Source organism: Hemiscyllium ocellatum (genome assembly GCF_020745735.1).
Source record: "Hemiscyllium ocellatum isolate sHemOce1 chromosome 27 unlocalized genomic scaffold, sHemOce1.pat.X.cur. SUPER_27_unloc_2, whole genome shotgun sequence".
Taxonomy (NCBI): Eukaryota; Metazoa; Chordata; class Chondrichthyes; order Orectolobiformes; family Hemiscylliidae; genus Hemiscyllium; species Hemiscyllium ocellatum.
In genome coordinates, this window is record NW_026867487.1 from 3,206,223 (window position 1) to 3,227,717 (window position 21,495).

General features: G+C 44.8%; 1 protein-coding gene across 1 annotated transcript in view; it reads right to left on the reverse strand.

Moving 5' to 3' along the window:
• LOC132807638 (T cell receptor alpha chain MC.7.G5-like) overlaps positions 1-21,495 on the reverse strand; it is a 396,787-nt gene that overhangs the window by 254,713 nt on the left and 120,579 nt on the right. Inside the window, exon 3 of the mRNA XM_060821685.1 lies at positions 13,335-13,347. Within this exon, the coding sequence (XP_060677668.1) occupies positions 13,335-13,347 (13 nt within the window). The remainder of the gene's footprint in view (positions 1-13,334; positions 13,348-21,495) is intronic.

Below are 21,495 nucleotides of genomic sequence, written 5' to 3' on the forward strand. Positions count from 1 at the left end.
TATCTGGAATCTCAGTTCTCCATTTTAGGTGCAGTGACTGCATCCCGGCTCTGGATGTGTCAAATCAAAGAATCAGCACTCTTCCTCCTACGCTCTGCGCATCACTGCTCACACATGGCAGAGAGGTAAGGACATCCAGAGATACATCAGCAGTTTACTGAGGGCGGGGTTTATGGAATGGGTGTCTACAAATACCTGAATGCCCTGACACACAGAGGAAATCGATAATGCGCCTCCTCAGCATCTGGGTTGTGTGCGGAACAATTCTAACCGGTAAGTGTGGAGGAAATGCAATTCTTCAACAAATCATGGTGTAAGCAGCGCAGTGTAACACTTTACATATGATGTCTATGTTCCCTTTCAGAGAGGACTCTTGGAGATTCTGTCACTCAGTCACCCTCCTCAGTTGTTCATACAGATGGAAGAATGGTGTCTCTAAGCTGCACCTGTGACACTTCATGGAGCAGCTATACATTATACTGGTACCGACAGCACCCAGGCACACAGCCCGAATATATACTCTTGAAAACTACTGGTGGTGTTACGGATAAAGCAGATTTTGCTCAAAGTCGCTTCTCTGCAGGGTTTCAGACCAGGGGAAAATCCATCAGTCTGACGATCACCAGACTAGAGCTGACTGACACAGCCATGTATTACTGTGCTTTAAGGGGCACAGTGATGATAAACAGCATCTTCCCCTTACAAGAACTGCCTTGAGATCATAAGTTTATTTATTGGGTCCTTTGCCGAGTCTTGGGAGGTTACTATGCGCTTTCAGGAGCTGAGATAGACACCGAGAGGAAACCAAACTTGCCACGCATGAAACTGTCATCCAACTGTTTCTAGGAGTTGTTGGGAGAATGAAATGAAGGCACCAAGCATGTGCACAGACACAAAACAGAATCCTGTGAGAGCGCAACATGCTAATCTCCACCACCAACAATTTGCTGTCCTGTGAGTTGTAGACAGTGAGCTGGGAGACAGAGCTGGCTTTTGAGCAAGTGTTATATTGTTACCTTATTGAGAACATTTGGCGCTGTCAGGTAGTTCTGGAAGCTTCTAACTCTCTTAAAAGTGCAGTACACCCACATCTTAAAACAGCCATCCAGGCACTGACCATGTCTGTTTTCTCTCCACTCATCCTCATTGCAATCCCCATACTTATCGCTCTGTAATCTGCATGCTGGCTAACTTTTTAGGGGAGGCGATGGTCTCATGGTATTTTCGCTGGATTATTGACGCAGATAACCAGGTAATGTTCATGGGAATTGGGTTTGAAGTACTGTTAAGGAAGATAGTGAAATCTGAATGCAACTGAAAATACAGTACTCTGCATACTCGCATGGGTTTCTCAAGGGCAGGAATGGTTGCTGGATATTCCTGGGTTGAGAGTACTTAAAAAGAATAGGGAAGGGAGAAAAGAGGAGTGGATGTAGCACTACTAATCAGAGAGGGTATCACAGCTACAGAAGCTTCGATTGTCGAGAAAGATCTGCCTACCGAGTCAGTGTGGGTGGAACTTAGAAACAGCAAGGGAGCAGTCATCACGTTAGGGGTTTACTACAGGCCCCCCAAATAGCAGCAGGGAGATGGAAGAAAGCATAGGTTGGCAGATTTTGGAAAAGTGTGGACGTAGTAGGGTTGTTGTAATGGGTGACTCAGTTCTAGGGGATTACAGTCAGGTGAGGAAGGTGCTCAAAAATGATCTGAGGAGAGCCAGGAGGGGGCTCGAGAAAGGCTAGCAGAACGGATTAGGGAGAACACAAAGACATTTTACACTTATGTGAGGAATAAGAGAATGGTCAAAGAAAGAGTAGGGCCGATCAGAGATAGCATAGGGAACTTGTGTGTTGAGTCTGAGGAGGTAGGGGAAGCCCCAAATGAGTTTTTTTGCTTCTGTCTTTACGAATGAAACGAACTTTGTAGGGAATAATACCTTTGAAGAGCAGGTGTGCATGCTGGAATGGATAGAGAGAGAGGAAGCTGATGTGCGCTGACAATTTTGTCAAACATTAAGTTTGACAAGTCGCAATGTCCGGACCAGATTTGCCCTTGGCTGCTTTGGGAAACGAGAAATGCAATTGCTTCGCCAATTATGAGGATCTTTGGTTCCTCGCTCTCCACTGGAGTCGTACCCGAGGACTGGAGGAGGCAAATGTAATTCCTCTCTTCAAGAAAAGAAATAGGGAAATCCCCAGCAATTACAGACGAGTAAGTCTCACGTCTGTCAACTCCAAGGTGTTAGAAAGGATTCCTGGGGATAGGATTTATGGCCATCTGGAAGAGCATGGCTTGATTAAATGCAGTCAACAAGGCTTTGTGAGGGGCAGGCCATGCCTCACAAAACTTATCGTGTCCTTTGAGGATATGACTAGAAAAGTTGATGAGGGTCGAGCTGTGGATGTAGTGTATATGGGCTTCAGCAAGGCATTTGGTAAGGTTCCCCATGGTAGGCTCATTCAGAAGATCAGGAGGAATGGGATACAGGGGAACTTAGCTGTCTGGATACAGAATTGGCTGGCCAACAAAAGACAGCGAGTGGTAGTAGAAGGAAAATATTCTGCCTGGAAGTCAGTGGTAAGTTGTCTTCCACAGGGCTCTGTCTTTGGGCTTCTACTGTTTGTAATTTTTATTAATGACTTGGATGAGGGGATTGAAGGGTGGGTCAGCAAGTTTGCTGACGACACAAAGGTTGGAGGTGTCGTTGACAGTATAAAGGACTATTGTAGGCTGCAGCGGGACATTGACAGGATGCAGAGGTGGGCTGAGAGATGGCAGATGGGGTTCAACCTGGATAAATGCGAGGTGATGCATTTTGGAATGCCGAATTTGAAAGCTGAGCACAGGATTAAGGATAGGATTCTTGGCAGTGTGGAGGAATAGATCTTGGTGTGCAGGTACATAGATCCCTTAAATGGCCACCCAAGTGGACAGGGTTGTTTAGAAAGCATATGGTGTTTTGGCTTTCATTAACAGGGGGATTGAGTTTAAGAGTCGTGAGATCTTGTTGCAGCTCTATAAAACTTTGGTTGGACCGCACTTGGAAGACTGCATCCAGTTCTGGTCGCCCTATTATAGGAAAGATGTGGATGCTTTGGAGAGGGTTCAGAGGAGGTTTACCAGGACTGCAGCCTGGACTGGAGGGCTTACCTTATGAAGAGAGGTTGACTGAGCTCGGACATTTTTCATTGGAGAAAAGGAGGAGGAGAGGGGACCTAATTGAGATATACAAGATAATGAGAGGCATAGATAGAGTCGATAGCCAGAGACTATTTCCCAGCGCAGAAATGGCTAACGCGATGGGTCATAGTTTTAAACTGTTTGGAGGAAAATATAGAGGGGATGTCAGAGGCGGGTTCTTTACACAGAGAGTTGTGAGAGCATGGAATGCGTTGCCAGCAGCAGTTGTGGAAGCAAGGTCATTGGGGACATTTAAGAGACCTCTGGACATACATATGGTCACAGAAATGTGAGGGTGTATACATGAGGATCAGTGTTCGGCACAACAAGCTGAAGGCCCTGTTCTGTGCTGTATTGTTCTTTGGGCAGTTCCAGGCAGTAAATGCTGCCTTCACAGCGATGCCAATCATCCAATCAATCAAGAAACACTTCCCACTCAATGAGTGTTGATGCGCCTGTCAGATCGGAGGCTGCTGTCTGCTGCTGCTCTCTGTCTGACTGATACCCTGGCGATTTTCACAATTCACAGTTGTAGTAGCTTCAGGCCACCAGCAGAGATTGACGTTTTATCACTTAAAACATCAAATCGAGTGCAACTGCAGAGGAGTGAAATGATTAAAATTCAAAACGTGGAAATATATCGCCCATTACACAGAGAAAAGCACGTGCGCGCATGTGTGCATACACAGACACACACACGCACACACACACACACACGCACACACATACACAGACATGAACACAGATGCTGAGGTTGCTTAAGGATATTATGTTATTGTAATGTTATTCAGATATACAGCAGATCGTATTCGGTGAGGCTTCTGTGTTCAGTGAGTCAAAAAAAAAACACCAGCAAGGAAGAAGTCATAGAGTCATAGAGATGTACAGCATGGAAACAGACCCTTCCATACACGTACCACCCTCTGCGTGAAAAAGATGCCCCTTAGGTCTCTTTTATATCTTTCCCTTCTCACCCTAAACCTATACCCTCTAGTTCTGGACTCCCCGATCCCAGGGAAAATACATTGCCTATTTATCCTATCCATGGCCTGATAATTTTGTAAACATCTATAAAGTCACCACTCAGCCTCCGACGTTCCAGGGAAAACAGCCCCAGCCTGTTCAGCCTCTCCCTATATCTCAAATACTCCAACCCTGGCAACATCCTTGTAAACATTTTCTGAACTCTTTCAAGTTTCACAACATCTTTCTGATAGAAAGGAGACCAGAACTGCACGCAATATTCCAACAGTGGTCTAACCAATGTCCTGTGTAGCCGCAACATGGCTTCCCAACTCCTGTACTCAATACTCTGACCAATAAAGGAAAGCATGCCAAACGCATTCTTCACTATCCTATCTAGCTGCGACTCCACTTTCAAGGAACTATGAACCTACACTTCGAGGTCTCCCTCGGACCTCACCATTAAGTGTATAAGTCCTGCTAAGATTTGCTTTCCCAAATTGCAGCACGTTGCATTTATCTGAATTAAACTCCCATCTGCCACTTCTCAGGAGGGGGGTTTGTGGGGTGGGGATGGTGGCGAAGAGAGATTGAGGAGACAAAGAAAGAAGGCAGTGGAAGAAAGATAGATGACAGACAGAGGGAGGGAGAAGAAGGAGATAGATAGATAGATAGATATTTAGATAGATAGATAGATAGATAGACAGATAGATAGATCGAGAGGCAGATAGATAGATAAATAAATAGATAGATAGATAGATAGATAGATAGATAGGTAGATAGATAGATAGATAGATAGATAGATAGATAGATAGATAGATAGATAGATAGATAGATAGATAGATAGATAGATAGATAGATAGATAGATGATAGAGCGCCTTGAGCCTGGGGACAGAGAAAAAAACCCCCAGCTATATAGGAGAATCGTATAACAGCGATATCAAAGATAATGCTGGGTAAGTGTGAGATTGAGTCCAGTGATGTGGAAGGTAGGATTGTAATTTGAGAGGGGACCGTTGTGGGGCTGTAAGGAGAATGCGTGACGTGGAATTGTCGGTGTGGGCGGTGTGGATAACTTTGGCATAATCCTAAACTGCTTATTTACAAATATGGCTTCAGTTGAGCAATTTTGGCCGAAAAAGAGCAGAGTCTTGAAAGTAAATGGTACAGTGAATCTGAGGAATTGCTTATGATGAATGTCGGCCAGTCGATCAGAATTTTCAGTCCTCCACTTTAATTGCAGCGACTGCAACCCAGATCGGTATGTGTTAGTGCACTGAGATTCTGCTCTGTTCCTCCTGCATGCAAAGCATCACTGCCCCCAGAAGACCGTGCGGTGGGAAGCTCCAAAGACACGTCAGCAGTTTACAGGAAGCCAGGTATTTGAATGGCTGTCTTCAAATGTTTGAGTGTCCTGTTACACAGAGGACAGTGACAATGAAGGTATTCAGCATCTGGATTGTGTGGGGGCCAATTCTAGCAGGTAGATGTGGAGGAAATTCAATTTCTACCACTCTTTCAAATCACAGTTTAAACCGAGGGCATCCCGATAATTTAGAACTGATGCTTTTTTTTTCCTTTTCAGACCTGAGTCAAGGAGATTCTGTCATTCAGTCACTCTTCTCGGATGTTCGGGCAGAAGGAGAGGCAGTTATTCTTAACTGTACCTATGAAAGTACATCCAGCTACTCCGTATTATCCTGGCACCGACAGCGCCCAGACACACAGCCTGAGTACATACTCTGGCAAAGAAATGCTGGGTATGGAGGCGAAGCTGGTCTTGCTAAAGGTCGCTTCTCTGTCGAACTTCAGTCTGAGAGGAAATTCACCAGTTTGACTATTTCTGGGCTACAGCTGACTGACACTGCTGTTTATTACTGCGCCTTCAGGACCTCACAGTGATGATAAACAACCTCGCCTCTGTACAAGAACCGCTTTTGGACCATGGATTGATTCATTTATTGGTGCTTTTACGGAGCCTCAGTAAGTTACGATGTGCTTTCAGGAGTTCCATCTCAGACCGAGAGGAAACCAAACTAACCTCGCTTCAAATTGTCATGCAACTGTTTCCCTGACCTGCTGAGAAAATCGACAGCAGATTCTGAGGTTGCACACTGACACAGACAATATTCACGCCAGAATTTCATGTTAAAGTTCAGCTGTCCCACTAATGCTGGAAAACGCATTTTCTTGCTCTGTACGTGACAATTAACAAACCAGCCATTCATCTCCAATCTTGAAACCTCAAGTTCCTTAACATTCCCATCAGGATGCATGAACGCAATGCAAAACCAATTTTTGTTGTTCCAAGGCTGGAGGTCAGGAGAGACATCTCCGTGAGCAAACATTCTTTGAGTTTATCCACATCAGAATAATTTATCATTGTATAAAGCGAGCTGCGTGGGGACAACTGTGACTTTGTGTTAGGTCCCTACCTAAGTTAAGAGGCACACCTTCAAGTCTCACATGCTCTCGATGTTTGTCATGAGAACTTGACAGAACAGACGCAGAAAAGTCACTTTCCCCTTTGCAGAATCTGGAATCAGATGCTCAGAATAATGCATCACACCTTGAAGTTAGAAATGAGAATGGAAATCTTCTTTCAGAGGGAATATCTTTCACAGAGTCTGGGTGATAAATCTGTTCACGTGTGAGATAGACCTGGAGAGGCTAGATGGTCTGAGACTGTACTCTGTGGAAATTGCAAGTCTGATCTGACCGAAGCAAAACATATAAGTTCCCGAGATGATTTGATTTGGTGAATCTGTGAATCCACGTGGTGTCCACGTTTGCTTCAGTAAACGTACTCACTTTTTAAAATCCCACATTGACCCCTCTGTGATCTTTACACTGGCTATCACTAATCCCCACACTTACCTTGCATGATGCTGCTGCCACATTGGTTGCTGCGGTGTGCTGATGTTCTCCCACTGAGTTTATGCTCTTAATGATTTTCATTGTGGATATTTGTAGTACCTTCATGCCACTTGCAAAGGGTGACGTTGTATTACTTTGAACACGAATTGAAAGTGCAACCAGAGAGGATTTGACTCTTTAAACTTCAGTGAAAGTCTTGTAAAAACTTTTCTGTTGTGTAAAAATGACGCACACGTGCTCACACACACATACAGACACACACAACAAACACACTCATGCAAGCACTGAGTGTATTTCAACAGAAGGTAGGGACTGTAAGATTATTCATATATGCAGTGGATCCTGCCCTCTGAGGCCTGTGTGATTAGTGACTTAGAAGAAAAAAACACCCACAACAGCAATGAAGCAAAATGTTTAGATCAATGGAGAATGCTGTGAGCAACTAACAGAGGGTTAGAGAGATAATATTGAACCGGAGGACAGAGGAGTTTCAGAATATAGAGGTATCTTGTAAAATTAATATCAGAGATTTTGTTGGATCAGATTGAGGTTGTGCCCTGCGATAAGGAAGCTGATTGCAATTTGAGAGTGGACAGATTTTGAGCTCAAAAGTTACATATGTAGTTTGGAAATCTATCTCAGGAGTAGAAAGAAGAACAGCAGAACGACAGAAAAAAAGAGAGAACAACAATGTTTCTTTTCTGATTTCAATAATCTATTTTGCTCACAAGAAAAATAGATCTCCTTTTATGTAGGCATTGACAGAGTCAGAACACGTGGTTCTGGAAAAGTCCAGCAGGTCAGGTAACATCATACGAGCAGGAGAATCGACGTTTTGGGCATATGTCATTTATCATGTTTGTAGGGAAGAGGAAAGGAGCTGAGAGATAATAGGATAATGAGTGGGTTGAGCGGAGGTAGCAGGAAAGGTGGTAGGCGGATGCAAATGGTGGTTGATTGTGATACTCGGTGGGGTGGGTCGGTGCGAAGGAAGATGGACAAGTGGCACAGGTCGAGAGGGCGGTGCCGAGTTGGAAGTTTAGAACTGGGGTGAGATGGGAGGAGGGGAAATCTAGAAACTAGTGAAGTCGAAGTTAATGTCGTATGTTTGAGTGGTCCTAAGGCGGAGGATAAGACGTTCTTTTTCCAGTCATCAGGTGGATTGAATTGATTGAATTTATTGCCACGTGTCCTGAGGCACAGTGAAAATCTTTGTGGGATTTGGCAGTGAGGAGGCCAAGGGCTTGTATCTCCTTGGTGGAGTGGGCGAAGTCGTTGAAGTGTTCGGCCACAGGGTTGTAGGTATGTTGGGTGCGTGTGTCCCAGAGATATTCCCTGAAATGTTCAGAGAGTTGGTGCCATGTCTCTCCGATATGGAGGAGATCGCATCGAGAGCAACAGACACTGCAGGTGAGGTGGATGGATGTGCAGGTAAATGTCTGTGGAGGTGAAAAGATCCTGATGGTACCTGACCTACAGTGCCCTTCCAGCGCCACAGTTTTCGATTCTGACCCTGCAGCATCTGCAGTCCTCGCTTTCTCTCTACTTACGTTGAAACGAAAGTAGTTTGCGTCTGTGCAGGTAGCATATCAATAAATACACAAAACATCGGAGTTTGGCTATCCACAAAACCAAATATCTCTCTTACTCACTAGGAGGATCAGATAACTGAACAGGATCCCATTTTTCTTCAGCAGGAAGACCTCACAGCGTGGTCTTTCCCCACTGCTCCTGGGCAGCAGTTGCCCCAGGGTTTAGGACATCCCTTGGCACGTGTCCTGCTCGTTGGGATGTGCCAGTCTGCAACACTCGGTCAGGGTCAAATCCTTGTTCTGGAAGACAAACACAATTCGGGCAGACCAAAGAGCATCATTCACTGACTTGATGCTGCACCAGGCGCCAATAATGTCTGTCTTGGTGCACATCCCAGGAAACCCAATGTAGAGCGCAGAGCCCTGTGGTATGGAGCTGCTCAGAAAGTAACTCGACATCAAGTATTGCATCTTCCAGCGGCCTTCTCGTGCAAAGGCACATTCCAGTGGGAGATATATGACAGATGCAACCCCTCTGCAACCACTTCAGCATGCGCTGGTGCAGGCTGACCAGGTATGCATGAAGGATACCACAGGTCGTGCCCTTCTTGGCACCAGCCAAGCGATGTCTTAGTGCTTTTTGGAAAGTACTGGTTACGAAACAGTCAGTCAAATAGTTTTCACAGTCTGCTCAGGGAAAAACACAATATGATCCATTCTTTCCTTTTCCAACAGGGTCTCGAGGACGCTCCATGCTGACCACTTTCTGATGAACATGAGATGAAACGTGTTTTCCTTTGTAAACGTCCGTACACAGGACAGGGGAGAATGAGTGGACCAAGTACTTGGAGTGTTCCACGGTTTCATCCTTCTTAACACGGGAGACAGTAGAATCTCAGTATATGGTGACATTTGGTGTTTCAGTGATGGGGGTCTATGCAAAGCTTAGTGCAGCCATGCACAAAGGTAGCCATCAGGATGAGGGGAATATTGGGTACGTTCTTCGTCCCATATTCAGAGATTTTTTATATGCATTCCCTGCAGACTCCATCTACCTTAGGCCTCTGGATGAAAGGTGTCTCTGGTGAGTGGAACAGGACAGTTTTGGGGGACAGGTCTGACCTGTCCTGTCTACAGTAGTCGGGAGAGTGTCTCACATCTGATGATCAGTTTTACCCACAATAGAGAGGAAGCGGTGATCCCAAAAGGCCACTTTCTACTTTACTTTGGTGATGCCCTCCCCACAAGAGTCTGTGCACGGCCCGGCTCCTCTGAACCATACTCCCAGCACCTCCAGGTAGCCTGTCCTGACGGTAAATGCAATTAAGTTGTAGTCGGCCAAGTTTCCAAAAACATGACCTCGTTCTTGCTTCAATTTACCTTGCCTCCTAAGGCCAGTTTGACCTGGTCGCAGCTGCTCACGATTTGGTGTATTGACAGCGAGAATCTGAGTAGAAAATAGCGACGTCATTCATGTACAAGGTGGCTTTGACCTGCAGGCCACTGCTGCCTGGACTAGTCACTCCCCTTCATGCGTGCATCGTTCCTGATGGGTTCAGCAATGTGCTCTACATTACGCACAAACAAGGCAAGAGACACTGGGCAGAAAATGTGTTGCTGGAAAAGCGCAGCAAGTCAGGCAGCATCCAAGGAACAGGAGATTTGACGTTTCGGGCATAAGCCCTTCTTCAGGAATTCCTGAAGAAGGGCTTATGCCCGAAACGTCGAACCTCCTGCTCCTTGGATGCTGCCTGACCTGTTGCGCTTTTCCAGCAACACATTTTCAGCTCTGATCTCCAGCATCTGCAGACCTCACTTTCTCCCCTAAGAGACACTGGGCAGCCCTACCTGACTGCGAATCTGATCAGGAACCTTTCAGATTCTGACCCATTGATTGAGACTGCTCTAACGATGTTGGTGTATAGTATTCGGATTCAACCACAAATTCCCCTCCTCAGTTTGGAGAGCATGTTCACCCGTACGTGTGCAATATCGTGTCAACGGCCTTCTCCTGCTCCAGGCTGATGAAGCAGGCGTCCATCAACCTATCCTGCACGCATCCAGAGGAGCAAGAGACTCTCAGAGATTGTCTGTGTTACAGTTTGTTCGGAGTGAATCGTCAAACCCAGAGCAGACCTGACAAGATTGGCGATGACTTTAGGCAGGATTTTGTAGTCTGCATTCAGCAATGATATTGGTTTCCAATCTCTAACTTAGTCCCACTCCCCCTTCCGTTTGTAGATGAGAATGTTGATGGAGCCGCTAATGAAACCTGCCTCGTACCTCTTGCACAGCTCCAGCAGGTCCTGACCAATCAGGTCACACAGCGCTGAATACAACTCGGCCAGTATACTGGCGCTTCCAGGACGTTTATTCTTTCCTAAGGACTAAAGAGCCTTGGTAATATCATCCAGAATTATCTACAGCTCCAGTCTCTCCAACGTGCTTTGTACCAGACCTCGTGATAGAGGACAGGAACAACTGGGAGAAAGAAAACAACAAAAAACAGTGTCTTTATAGTAAAGGGCACAATGAAAGTGGGAAGTTGCTAATCATGAATGAAATTGATGGAATTCTCGACTCTCCTTGTTAAGTGCAGATCCAGATGTATAATTCACAGAGAAGCTGCTCTCCTCCACCCACACGAATAGCATATCCCCTCCCCCCCCCACCCCCACAGAGCAGTGAGGTGGGAATCTCCGGAGACACGTCAGCAGTTTACCGAGGGCAGGTTAACAGAATGGGTGTCTTCAAATAGCCGACTGCACTCTGACACAGAAGACAGTGACAATGCGGCTAGTCAGCATTTGGGTTGTGTGGAGCACAATTCTAGCAGGTAAATGTGGAGGAAATGGAAGATATACTTCTTATTTAAAACACAATTTAAAACCAGCCGAGCCTAACACCTTACAATTGATATCTGCTTTCTCTTTCAGATCCGAGCCATGGAAATTCTGTCACTCAGTCACTGGCCTCAGCTGTTTGGGCAGAAGGAGAGTTGGTGACTCTAAGCTGTACCTATGATACTACATGGAGCAACTATTGGTTACACTGGTACCGTCGGCAGCTGGATACACAGCCCGAGTATATACTGTTGAAATCGAATGCTGGCTTTGATCATAAAGCAGACTTTGCGAAAAATCGCTTCTCAGGAGAACTTCAGACCTCGAATAAATTCACCAGTTTGACTATCAATGGGCTGGAACTGGCTGACTCTGCCGTGTATTACTGTGCACTGAGTGACACGGTGATAATAAACAGGCTCTCCACTGTACAAAAACTGCCTTTGGATCACAGATAGTTCCATATATTGGGGGTTTCTCGGTTTGTTGGAAAGTTATTATGTGCTTTCAGGAGTCTAAACAAACACCGAGAGAAAACCAAACTAACCTTGCAACAAACTGTCACCAAAATCTTTCCCTAAGCTGCTTGAGAGAAAATAAACTGTGAACTCTGGACTTGCGCACAGACACAGAGGAGAATGATGTGTGATCCCACCCGTTGTACTCCCCACCACCAAACAATTTGCTGTCCTGTGATTTGTTGTTCATGAACTGAGAGACAGCACGGAGTTTTACATCCTCAACGTCCACACACGCGTGCAGGGACACCACAGCAGTTAACTGAGTTAAAACAAAACGGACAAAATTATGGATGCTGGAAATCAGAACATTATCCTGAATATAATCCACAGAAATCAATTGCCCACTTGAGATTCGTAGGGGCTACAGATATGCAGTGATATTGCCAGTTTTTGGAGCTAGTGAGGACTGCAGTTGCTGGAGATCAGAGGCTAGAATGTGGTGATGGAAAATCATAGCAGGTCATGCAGCATCCGAGAAACAGGTGAATCGACGTTTTAGGATGAAGGGCTTATGTCCAAAACGTCGATTCTCCTGCTCCTCGGATGCTGCCTGACCCGCTGGACGTTCCCAGCACCACACTCTCGACTACTGTCACTTTGTGTCAAGTAGATCCCATTTTTCGCCTCACCTGGTCTAGTTGTAGGTAAAACATCTGTGAACAAGTTGTGTAGAAAATTGATATCTTCTCACAGATTCAGGTTTATGTAATAATTGGTATAGATCAGACCAGATCCACTCAAAGTATTTTAATAAGCTCGTCCAGACTTTATTTGTATCAATATTAAAGACAGATGTAACGTGTTGTGTTTCAGATACAACTCAACTGGTTCAACTACTCGACATTAAGCAAAAGACAATTTGTTCAAACACTACAATTAAAATGCATTAAAGAAAGAGGAGATTAGAATAACTTACCTCTCCTGGATAATTCATCTGAACTATCGATGCATCGACAATTACTCTTATAATTTCAATTTAATAAAATACCATAAAGCAAATTCAGAGAAAAAAGTCTCACATGCAGTTCTACAATCCAGGAGGGAATAAAAGAGAAAACTTAGAGAGAGTAACTGCCAGGAGGCGTTTCTGCTGCTTTCAACTGTGGTGTGCCCCCAGCGACTTCTGATACCGCGGAAAAGCCAAAATCCAATAATCCGGATCCTCTTGAGCTTGTCATAATCATTCATGCTGTTAACCGGCCCCCACAGGACTTCCCCAGATGTTTACTCAAGTAATCTTCACTGGACATCTCTGCACCTCTGCTTAAATGTTTCTCTGAAAAAGAAACCAGGACAAAACAACATCTTAAAGCCACAGCATCGTCTGAAGTTCAATAATGAACGTGGGACCTCCAAAAAATTCATTTGTGTTCGCGTGTTGCTACTGGGCAGCTGTTGGTATAGCTCCTATCTCCACTGGGGTTTCTGTACTTGCGGCTGATTGGGTTGTATAGAAGGGGTACTCTGTAGCACATTCTCTCCCAATGTCTCTGATGGTCAAAGTGCTGTATTTTCATTTCAGGAAAGAATGACCCGAATTGTCCCTCTCTGAACACGCTGCCAAAATATGCCCTGTCTGTGACACCAATGGAACCATTGCAGAAATCTGAGCAAGGTATTGGTACAGCAGTTAGTTCGAGGCTTCCAGAGACAGATGATTAGATTTCCTACTGCGTAGAAACAGGCCGTTCAGCCCAACAAGTCCACTCCAACCCTTCGAAGAGTAACCCATTCCCCTCTTAATGATGCACCTAACACTATCCGCAGTTTAGCATGGCTAAATCACCTGACCTGTACATCTTTGGTGTGTGGGACGAAACGGTGGCTCATTGGTTAGCACTGCTCCCTCACAGCACCATAGACCCGGTTTCGATTCCTGGCTCGGGCATCTGTCTGTGTGGAGTTTGCACATTCTCCCCGTGTCTGTGTCGGTTTTCTATGGGTGCTCCAGTTTCCTCTCAAAGTCCAAAGATGTGCAGGTCAGGTGAATTGGCTATGTCGGTGTGGACATGTTCGGCCAAAGGGCCTGTTTCCACACATAGGTAATCTCATCTAAAACTGTCCTTTCAAGTGGCTGTATCATTTGGCGGGGTGATAGGTGGCGAAGGTAGAATATTGATCCAGGGACACTGAAGAAAGGGTGATGCATTTCCAATTCTGGATTCTACTGAGTGACTTGGAGGAGATATTGAAAGATTTATTTCCGCACTTACTCTGACAGGTGGAAACAGTGGCTCGTTTGGTCAGTGCTGCTGATTTACTTTTGCTTACCACTTTTCTCAATAATTAACAGTAGCTTTCAAAACTCAGTCACAATAATATAATCTCCAAATCAAGATTTGTGTAGGTCCCACGAAGATAAAGGACGTGATTCGGACGTGATTGCATTCAGCTTGAGCATAATCAATGTTAATTACAACTCCAGATTAATGTCCTATTGATGGATGTTCAAAACCAAAAGAAACACCAATTCCCCTTTTTATGGTTCACATCAGGAGACAGCGGAAAATGCTGTTGTGATATTTCCAACTACACACAGTAATCAGTAGCCAACGAACTGGTGCATCATCAGTTTCCATCTATGCATTTAGTTGCAAGTGCAAAAGTGTATGCATCACATGTCTGCGTGAAAGTTTTTTTGTGCATATTTGTCTGAGTTTTTTACGAATGTGTTTCGATATGTTATACGATATATTGTTCGCTCTGTCTTAATGTTTGATGGGAGAATGTTCAAAATATCAGAAACGTTCATCTGGACAGTTCTCTCATGGATCTAATGTTCGCACAGCAGCAACTGGCTGTTGCTTTGTGGTATATGTTGGCTGTAGGGATGAAAAGGAATGAATTTATCAAAAAGATCATTCTGTGTTTCGCGCCCTTCTGTTCAACGCAAAGCAACTTTGACCCTTCCAGGTGCATGTCCATGAGTGCACAAAAGAAAGTTCAAACTGTGCAGAAACTTAATCAGAAGGGGGAACAGCAACACACAGCACCATTCTAACTGACAGCACCACCAACTCACAGCCTCTGGTACTCTTCATTCGCATGTCTAACCGACATTCATAAATTCACTGGCGATATTCTAATGATTCCTTTTTTTCCTTTACTACCCTATGTTCATCCGCCTGTCATTCTGAACAGCCCCTTCCAAATCTCACATGCCAGTTTCCCAGCAGAACAATTCCCAGTTTATTAAGAAATTCTGTTTATTCAGAGTGAATTTCTGGATTCGAAATAGTTTGTACACAATGGGTAGACTTCAAAATGTAGTGTTTGTCTGATTCTTAAAACAAACTCAAACTTAGATTCTCTTCAAGAGCGTGTTGTATTTTATGTGTTTCCAAATGCTGGAAGTCCTGTTTAATTTCCCAATTTGTTCATGACAATTAGCAGACCCAGACATTCATCTCCACTCCTGCACTCTAAAATGTGGAATTACAACCCCACTAATTTAACAGAAAAATACTTTGTTTTGTTACACGGCTGAAGGTCTGAAGGGGAATGAATGCGTGTAAACATCTTTTGTGTTTATCAACATCGGAAGCTTCGTCAGTGCAAAAGCGAGTTGCATAGAAACGGGATGGTGGCATCTTACTCTGATTCTTGAGGAACAACTTCAAGTCCCCCATGTTTGAGAGGTATGGACTAAAAACGTAACAGGGCAGACATGGCAAAGTTGTTTCGCTCTGATGGCAGATGTAGGAGCAGGTGATGTAATGTGAGAGGAAGTAATCACACATTGAAGTTCGAGGTGATGAGGAATTTCTTTTCTCAGAGGGAAAAGAATCTGTTGAATGATTTACCACAGAATCTCGGAGCCAAATATGCTCAAGGCTGAGATAGACATTGAAAGACTACATAGCATGGGCTTGTGTTCTCGGGAGATTCCAAGAGTCAGACGTGTTCGATCAGAACTAGAAGAGATCCTTACAAGACTTGATTTGGAAGTTCTGTAATTCATGCCCTGAACATGCCTGTTTTCTCTATAGTAACTATCTCTGTAATCCCCAAAGTGATTTCTCTTAAATCTTCACACTGGCTAACTGTTATAGAACATAGAACATAGAACAATCCAGCACAGAACAGGCCCTTCGGCCCACAATGTTGTGCCGAACATTTGTCCTAGCTTAAGCACCTATCCATGTACCTATCCAATTGCTGCTTAAAGGTCACCAATGATTCTGACTCTGCCACTCCCACAGACAGCGCATTCCATGCCCCCACCCACTCTCTGGGTAAAGAACCTACCCCGACATCCCCCCTATACCTTCTACCGTTCACCTTAAATTTATGTCCCCTTGTAACACTCTGCTGTACTTGGGGAAAAAGTCTCTGACCGTCTACTCTATCTATTCCCCGATCCTCTTATAAACCACTATCAAGTCCCCCCTCATCCTTCACTGTTCCAATGAGAAAAGGCCTAGCACTCTCAACCTATCCTCGTACGATCTATTCTCCATTCCAGGCAACATCCTGGTAAATCTCCTCTGCACCCTCTCCAAAGCTTCCACATCTTCCCAAAAAAAGGCGACCAGAACTGCACACAGTACTCCAAATGTAGCCTTACCGAGGTCCTGTACAGCTGCAACATTACCTCACGACTCTTGAATTCAATCCCTCTGCTCATGAACGCTAACACACCATAGGCCTTCTTACAAGCTCTATCCACCTGAGTGGCAACTTTCAAAGAGCTATGAACATAGACTCCAAGATCCCTTTGCTCTTCCACCTTACTAAGAACCCTATCGTTAACCCTGTATCAGGCATTCTTATTTGCCCTTCCAATATGGGCAACCTCACATTTGACAGGGTTGATCTCCATCTGCCACTCCTCAGCTCAGCTCTGCATCATATCTAAATCCCTTTGCAGCTGACAACAGCCCTCCTCACTATCCACAACTCCACCAATCTTCCTATCGTCTGCAAATTTACTGACCAACTCCTTGCCTCCCTCTTCGAAGTCATTAATAAAAATTACAAACAGCAGAGGGCCCAGAACTGATCCCTGCGGAACTCCACTTGTAACTGGGCTCCAGGGTGAATATTTGCCATCTACCACCACTCTCTGACTTCGACTGGTTAGCCAGTTCTTTATCCAACTGGCCAAATTTCCCACTATCCCAGGCCTCCAGACTTTCTGCATAAGCCTACCATGGGGCACCTCATCAAATGTCTTATTATTATCCATGTACACTACATCCACTGCTCTACCCTCATCCACATGCTTGGTCGCCTCCTCAAAGAATTCAATAAGACTTGTAAGGTAAGATCTACCCCTCACAAATCCGTGCTGGCTGTCCCTAATCAAGCAGTGTCTTTCCAGATACTCATAAATCCTATCCCTCAGTACCCTTTCCATTACTTTGCCTACCACCAAAATAAGACTAACTGGCCTGTAATTCCCGGGGTTATCCCTATCCCTTTTATGAACAGGGGCACAACATTCGCCACTCTCCAGTCCCCTGGTACCACTCCCGTTGACAGTGAAGACGAAAAGATCATTGCCAACGGCTCTGCAATTTCCTCTCTTTCTTCTCACATAATCCGAGGATATACCCCGTCAGGCCTGTCTATCCTCAAGTTTTTCAAAATGCCCAACACATCTTCCTTCCTAACAAGTATCTCCTCTAGCTTACCAGTCCGTTTCATACTCTTCTCTTCAACAATGCGATCCCTCTCATTTGTAAATACTGAACAAAAGTACTCATTCAAGACCTCTCCTATCTCTTCCGACTGAATACACAGTCTTGCACTACTGTCCTTGACTGGACCTACCCTCGTTCTCGTCATTCTCATGTTTCTCACATACACATAAAAGGCCTTGGGGTTATCTTTGATCCTACCCGCCAAAGATTTTTCATGCCCTCTCTTAGCTCCGGTAATCCCTTTCTTCAGCTCCCTCCTGGCTATCCTGCATCTCTCCAATGCTCCGTGTGAACCTTGTTTCCTCAACCTTATGGAAGTCTCCTTCTTCCTCTTTCCATGACATTCAACCTCCCTCGTCAACCAAGGTTGCATCACACGACCATCTCTTTCCTCCCTAACATATACATACATAACGTCGTATCTGTTCCTTGAAAAAGTTCCACATTTCAACGACAGCCTTCCCTGACAGCCTATGCTCCCAACTAATGCTCCTCAGATCTTGTCTTGCAGCATCGTATTTACCCTTCCCCCAATTGTAAAACCCATCCTGTTGCACGCACCTATCTCTCTCCATAACCAAGGTGAAAGTCACAGAATTATGATCACAATCACCAAAATGCTCACCCACTAAAAAACCCATCACTTGTCCCGGTTCGTTACCAAATACTAAATCCAATATGGCCTCCCCTCTGGTCGGACAGTCTACATAATGAGTTAGAAAAGCTTCCTGGACTGCAAAAACACCATCCCATCCAATCTACTTGATCTAATGCACTTCCAGTCAATATTTGGGAAGTTGAAGTCGCCCATGACTACTACCCTGTGGCTTCTGCACCTTTCCAAAATTTGTTTCCCAATCTGTTTCTCCACATCTCTGCTGCTATTGGGGGGCCTTTAGTAAACACTCAACAAGGTGACTGCTCCTTTCTTACGTCTGACTTCAGCCCATACTGCCTTCAAAGGCAGATCCCCCTCGAACTGCTTTTCTGCAGCTGTTATACTATTTCTAATTAGCAACTCCACCCCTTCCTTTTTTTACCACCCTCCCTAATCTTACTGAAACATCTGTAACCAGGAACCTCCAACAACCATTCCTGTCCCTCTTCTATCCACGCTTCCGTGATGGCCACAACATCGTAGTCCCAAGTACCGATCCACGCCTTAAGTTCATCCACCTTATTTCTGATACTTCTTGTGTTGAAATATACACACTTGAACCCATCTTTGAGTCCACAAGTATTCCCTGTCAGTGCTACCTTCTCCACAGCCTCTCTACATTCTTGGACATCCTGAAAAACAGCTAACTTACTTGCTGGACTACAAGTTGTCACGTCACTTTTCCTCTCTGTGTATTGTACCGTGCGATTATTTGTGTGTGCTGATGGTGCGATCAAATTGAATGCTGCTGTCTGCTGGCGCTGCCCTCTGTATGATTTCCTGGCTATTTTGGTTTTTGGTTGTAGAAACGTCAAGCCACCACGACAGGGTGGCACAGTATTACTTCAAGACAAATTGAAGTGCAGCACAGAATGGTTATGACTCTTTATCTCCCATCAGCCAGAGAGAAAATTGAGCACAGACACACACACACACACACACACACACACACACACACACACACACACACACACACACACACACACACACACACACACACACACACACACACACACACACACACACACACACACACACACACAGTGTTGCCGAACTGAGATAGTTACTGCAAAATTATTCTGGCACATATCAGGTAATGTGCTGTGAGGTCAGTATGTTCAGTTAGTTAGAAAGTACCCACAGAAGAAATAAGAACGGTTAGACTGAGCTCAGTGAAGAATGCTGAGAGGGAATACCGGAAGCACAGATTGGCAATGTTGAGGTTGTGGACAGAGAACAGAGAATAACAACTGAGGAGCGAAATAAAGGCAAATTTGGCAACAGTCAGAATGGAGATGATGCTGGATAAGACTCAGGTTGGTTCCATTATTGTAGAAGGTGGGATCAGAAGGATTATATTTGAGTGGACAGTTTGTGGTTGCACAAGACTTACGTGTATGTTGGAAATTCTGGGTGGAACATCAGGTCATGACTTCCTTCTCCCACTCCCGCTAACTGAATAAGAACAAACAGCGTGAATTTGGAATTAAATCAGTGAATGAAGAAGAGTATTGAGTGTAACTGGTACAGTGATTATATTATAGATGGAAGTCAATCTTTCAGAATTCTCAGTGTTTCATTGACTGTGCACAGCTTGGGATGCATCATTTTTCTGAGAGTCTGCTGTCTTCCTTCCGCCCACAGAGCATTACCGCCCACACAAGGCAGTGAGGTGGGTATCAGCAATAACAGGACTATTTCTTCCCATGGGCGGGGTTTATATAATGGGTGTCTTCAAATACCCGACTACCATTTTACACAGAGGACAGCGACAATGAGGCGGCTCAGCATTTCGGTTCTATTGGTAGCAATATTAACAGGTAACAGCGAAGGAAATGCGTTGCACATTTCTTCGTTAAGTCATGGTTAAATTAACACCAACCTGACAGTTTGCAATTGATTTCTGTTTTACCCTTCAGATTTGAGTCATGGAGATTCTGTCACTCAGTTACTCCCCTCGGTTGTTCAGACAGAAGGAGATGAGGTGACTCTAAGCTGTACCTATGAAACTACAATGACTTCCTATAGATTGTATTGGTACCGGCAACGCCGAGACACCCAGCCCGAATTTATTCTGCGGAAGTATAGTGATGGTTATGAAAGTAAAGCAACGTTTGCAGAAGATCGTTTCTCTGCAGAAATTCAGACCTCAAAGAAATTCATCAGTTTGAGTATAAGCGAGCTGCAGCTTTCTGACACTGCCGCGTATTTCTGTGCTTTAATGGATGACACAATGATGAGAAACAGTCTCGCCCCTGTACAAAAACTTTCTTGAACCATAACTTCGCTCTCTGTTGGTTAGTGTTGGTCTGATCCTGGGCTGTTGTAACGTACTATTCAAACTCGCACCAAGAGGAAACCAAACTAACCCCGACCGAGCTGTTACACAATGGCTTCCCGGAGCTTCTGAGAAAATAAGCTGAAGACTCCAAACACTCACGCAGTATAAAAAATAGAGTCATGTCTGTTCACTCAACTGCAAGTCCCATGGTTAACAATTTCCTGTCATGTGGTTTGTAGACGGTCAGCTGGGAGATAGATCTCAGTTTCCAACCCTTTTCTGCAGGGTTGTTGTGCTTGAGATGGTGGGGCTGTCGGTAGGATTCCTGTCTCCTAGGTGTTTCTGTATTGTTTCCTGATTGGCTTGCATGGTGGTGAAGATCACTGGACAGAGATGGATGTTGTGAGCCTTACTCCTGATGTCGCTGATGGATGAAGTGCTGCACTTCTCTTCCTTGTGAAGAGTGGTAAGATTCCTCCCTGTTCCGACCAGGCTGCCCAAGGCAGCAATCAGAAGGTGTGATTGTCGTTTGCCACGCCACCGTCCCACTTCATGAAGCTGAGCAAAGTAGAGGTGCGGCGTTTCACTCTCAATGACGTGTACTTCACAGCACGCAGTACCAGGGAAGAATGCGTGATCGTTTCTTTGGACAGGAGCTCCCTAACATGAAATCAAACCCCGGTTGACCAACTGATGAGACGAGTTAAGAGTGCAAGCTTCCAGCTCCCTAGAAGCACATTGGACTTCCCAGTAGGGAAATTGGACGTTTATTTCAACCACCAATCCCTGGTATTCATTTATCTGAGTTTGCACGTGTTAGTGCAAATATGTATTTGTGTGTGTGTGTGTAAGAACGTTTCATTGTGCATGTTTGATCGATACCTTTATGTGAGTGTTTCAACGGTTCTGCTGTGTATTGTTATGTCTGTGTTATTGTCTGATGGGAAACATGCTCAAAAGTTTAGAAACGTTAATCTGGAGTGTTTCATCACGG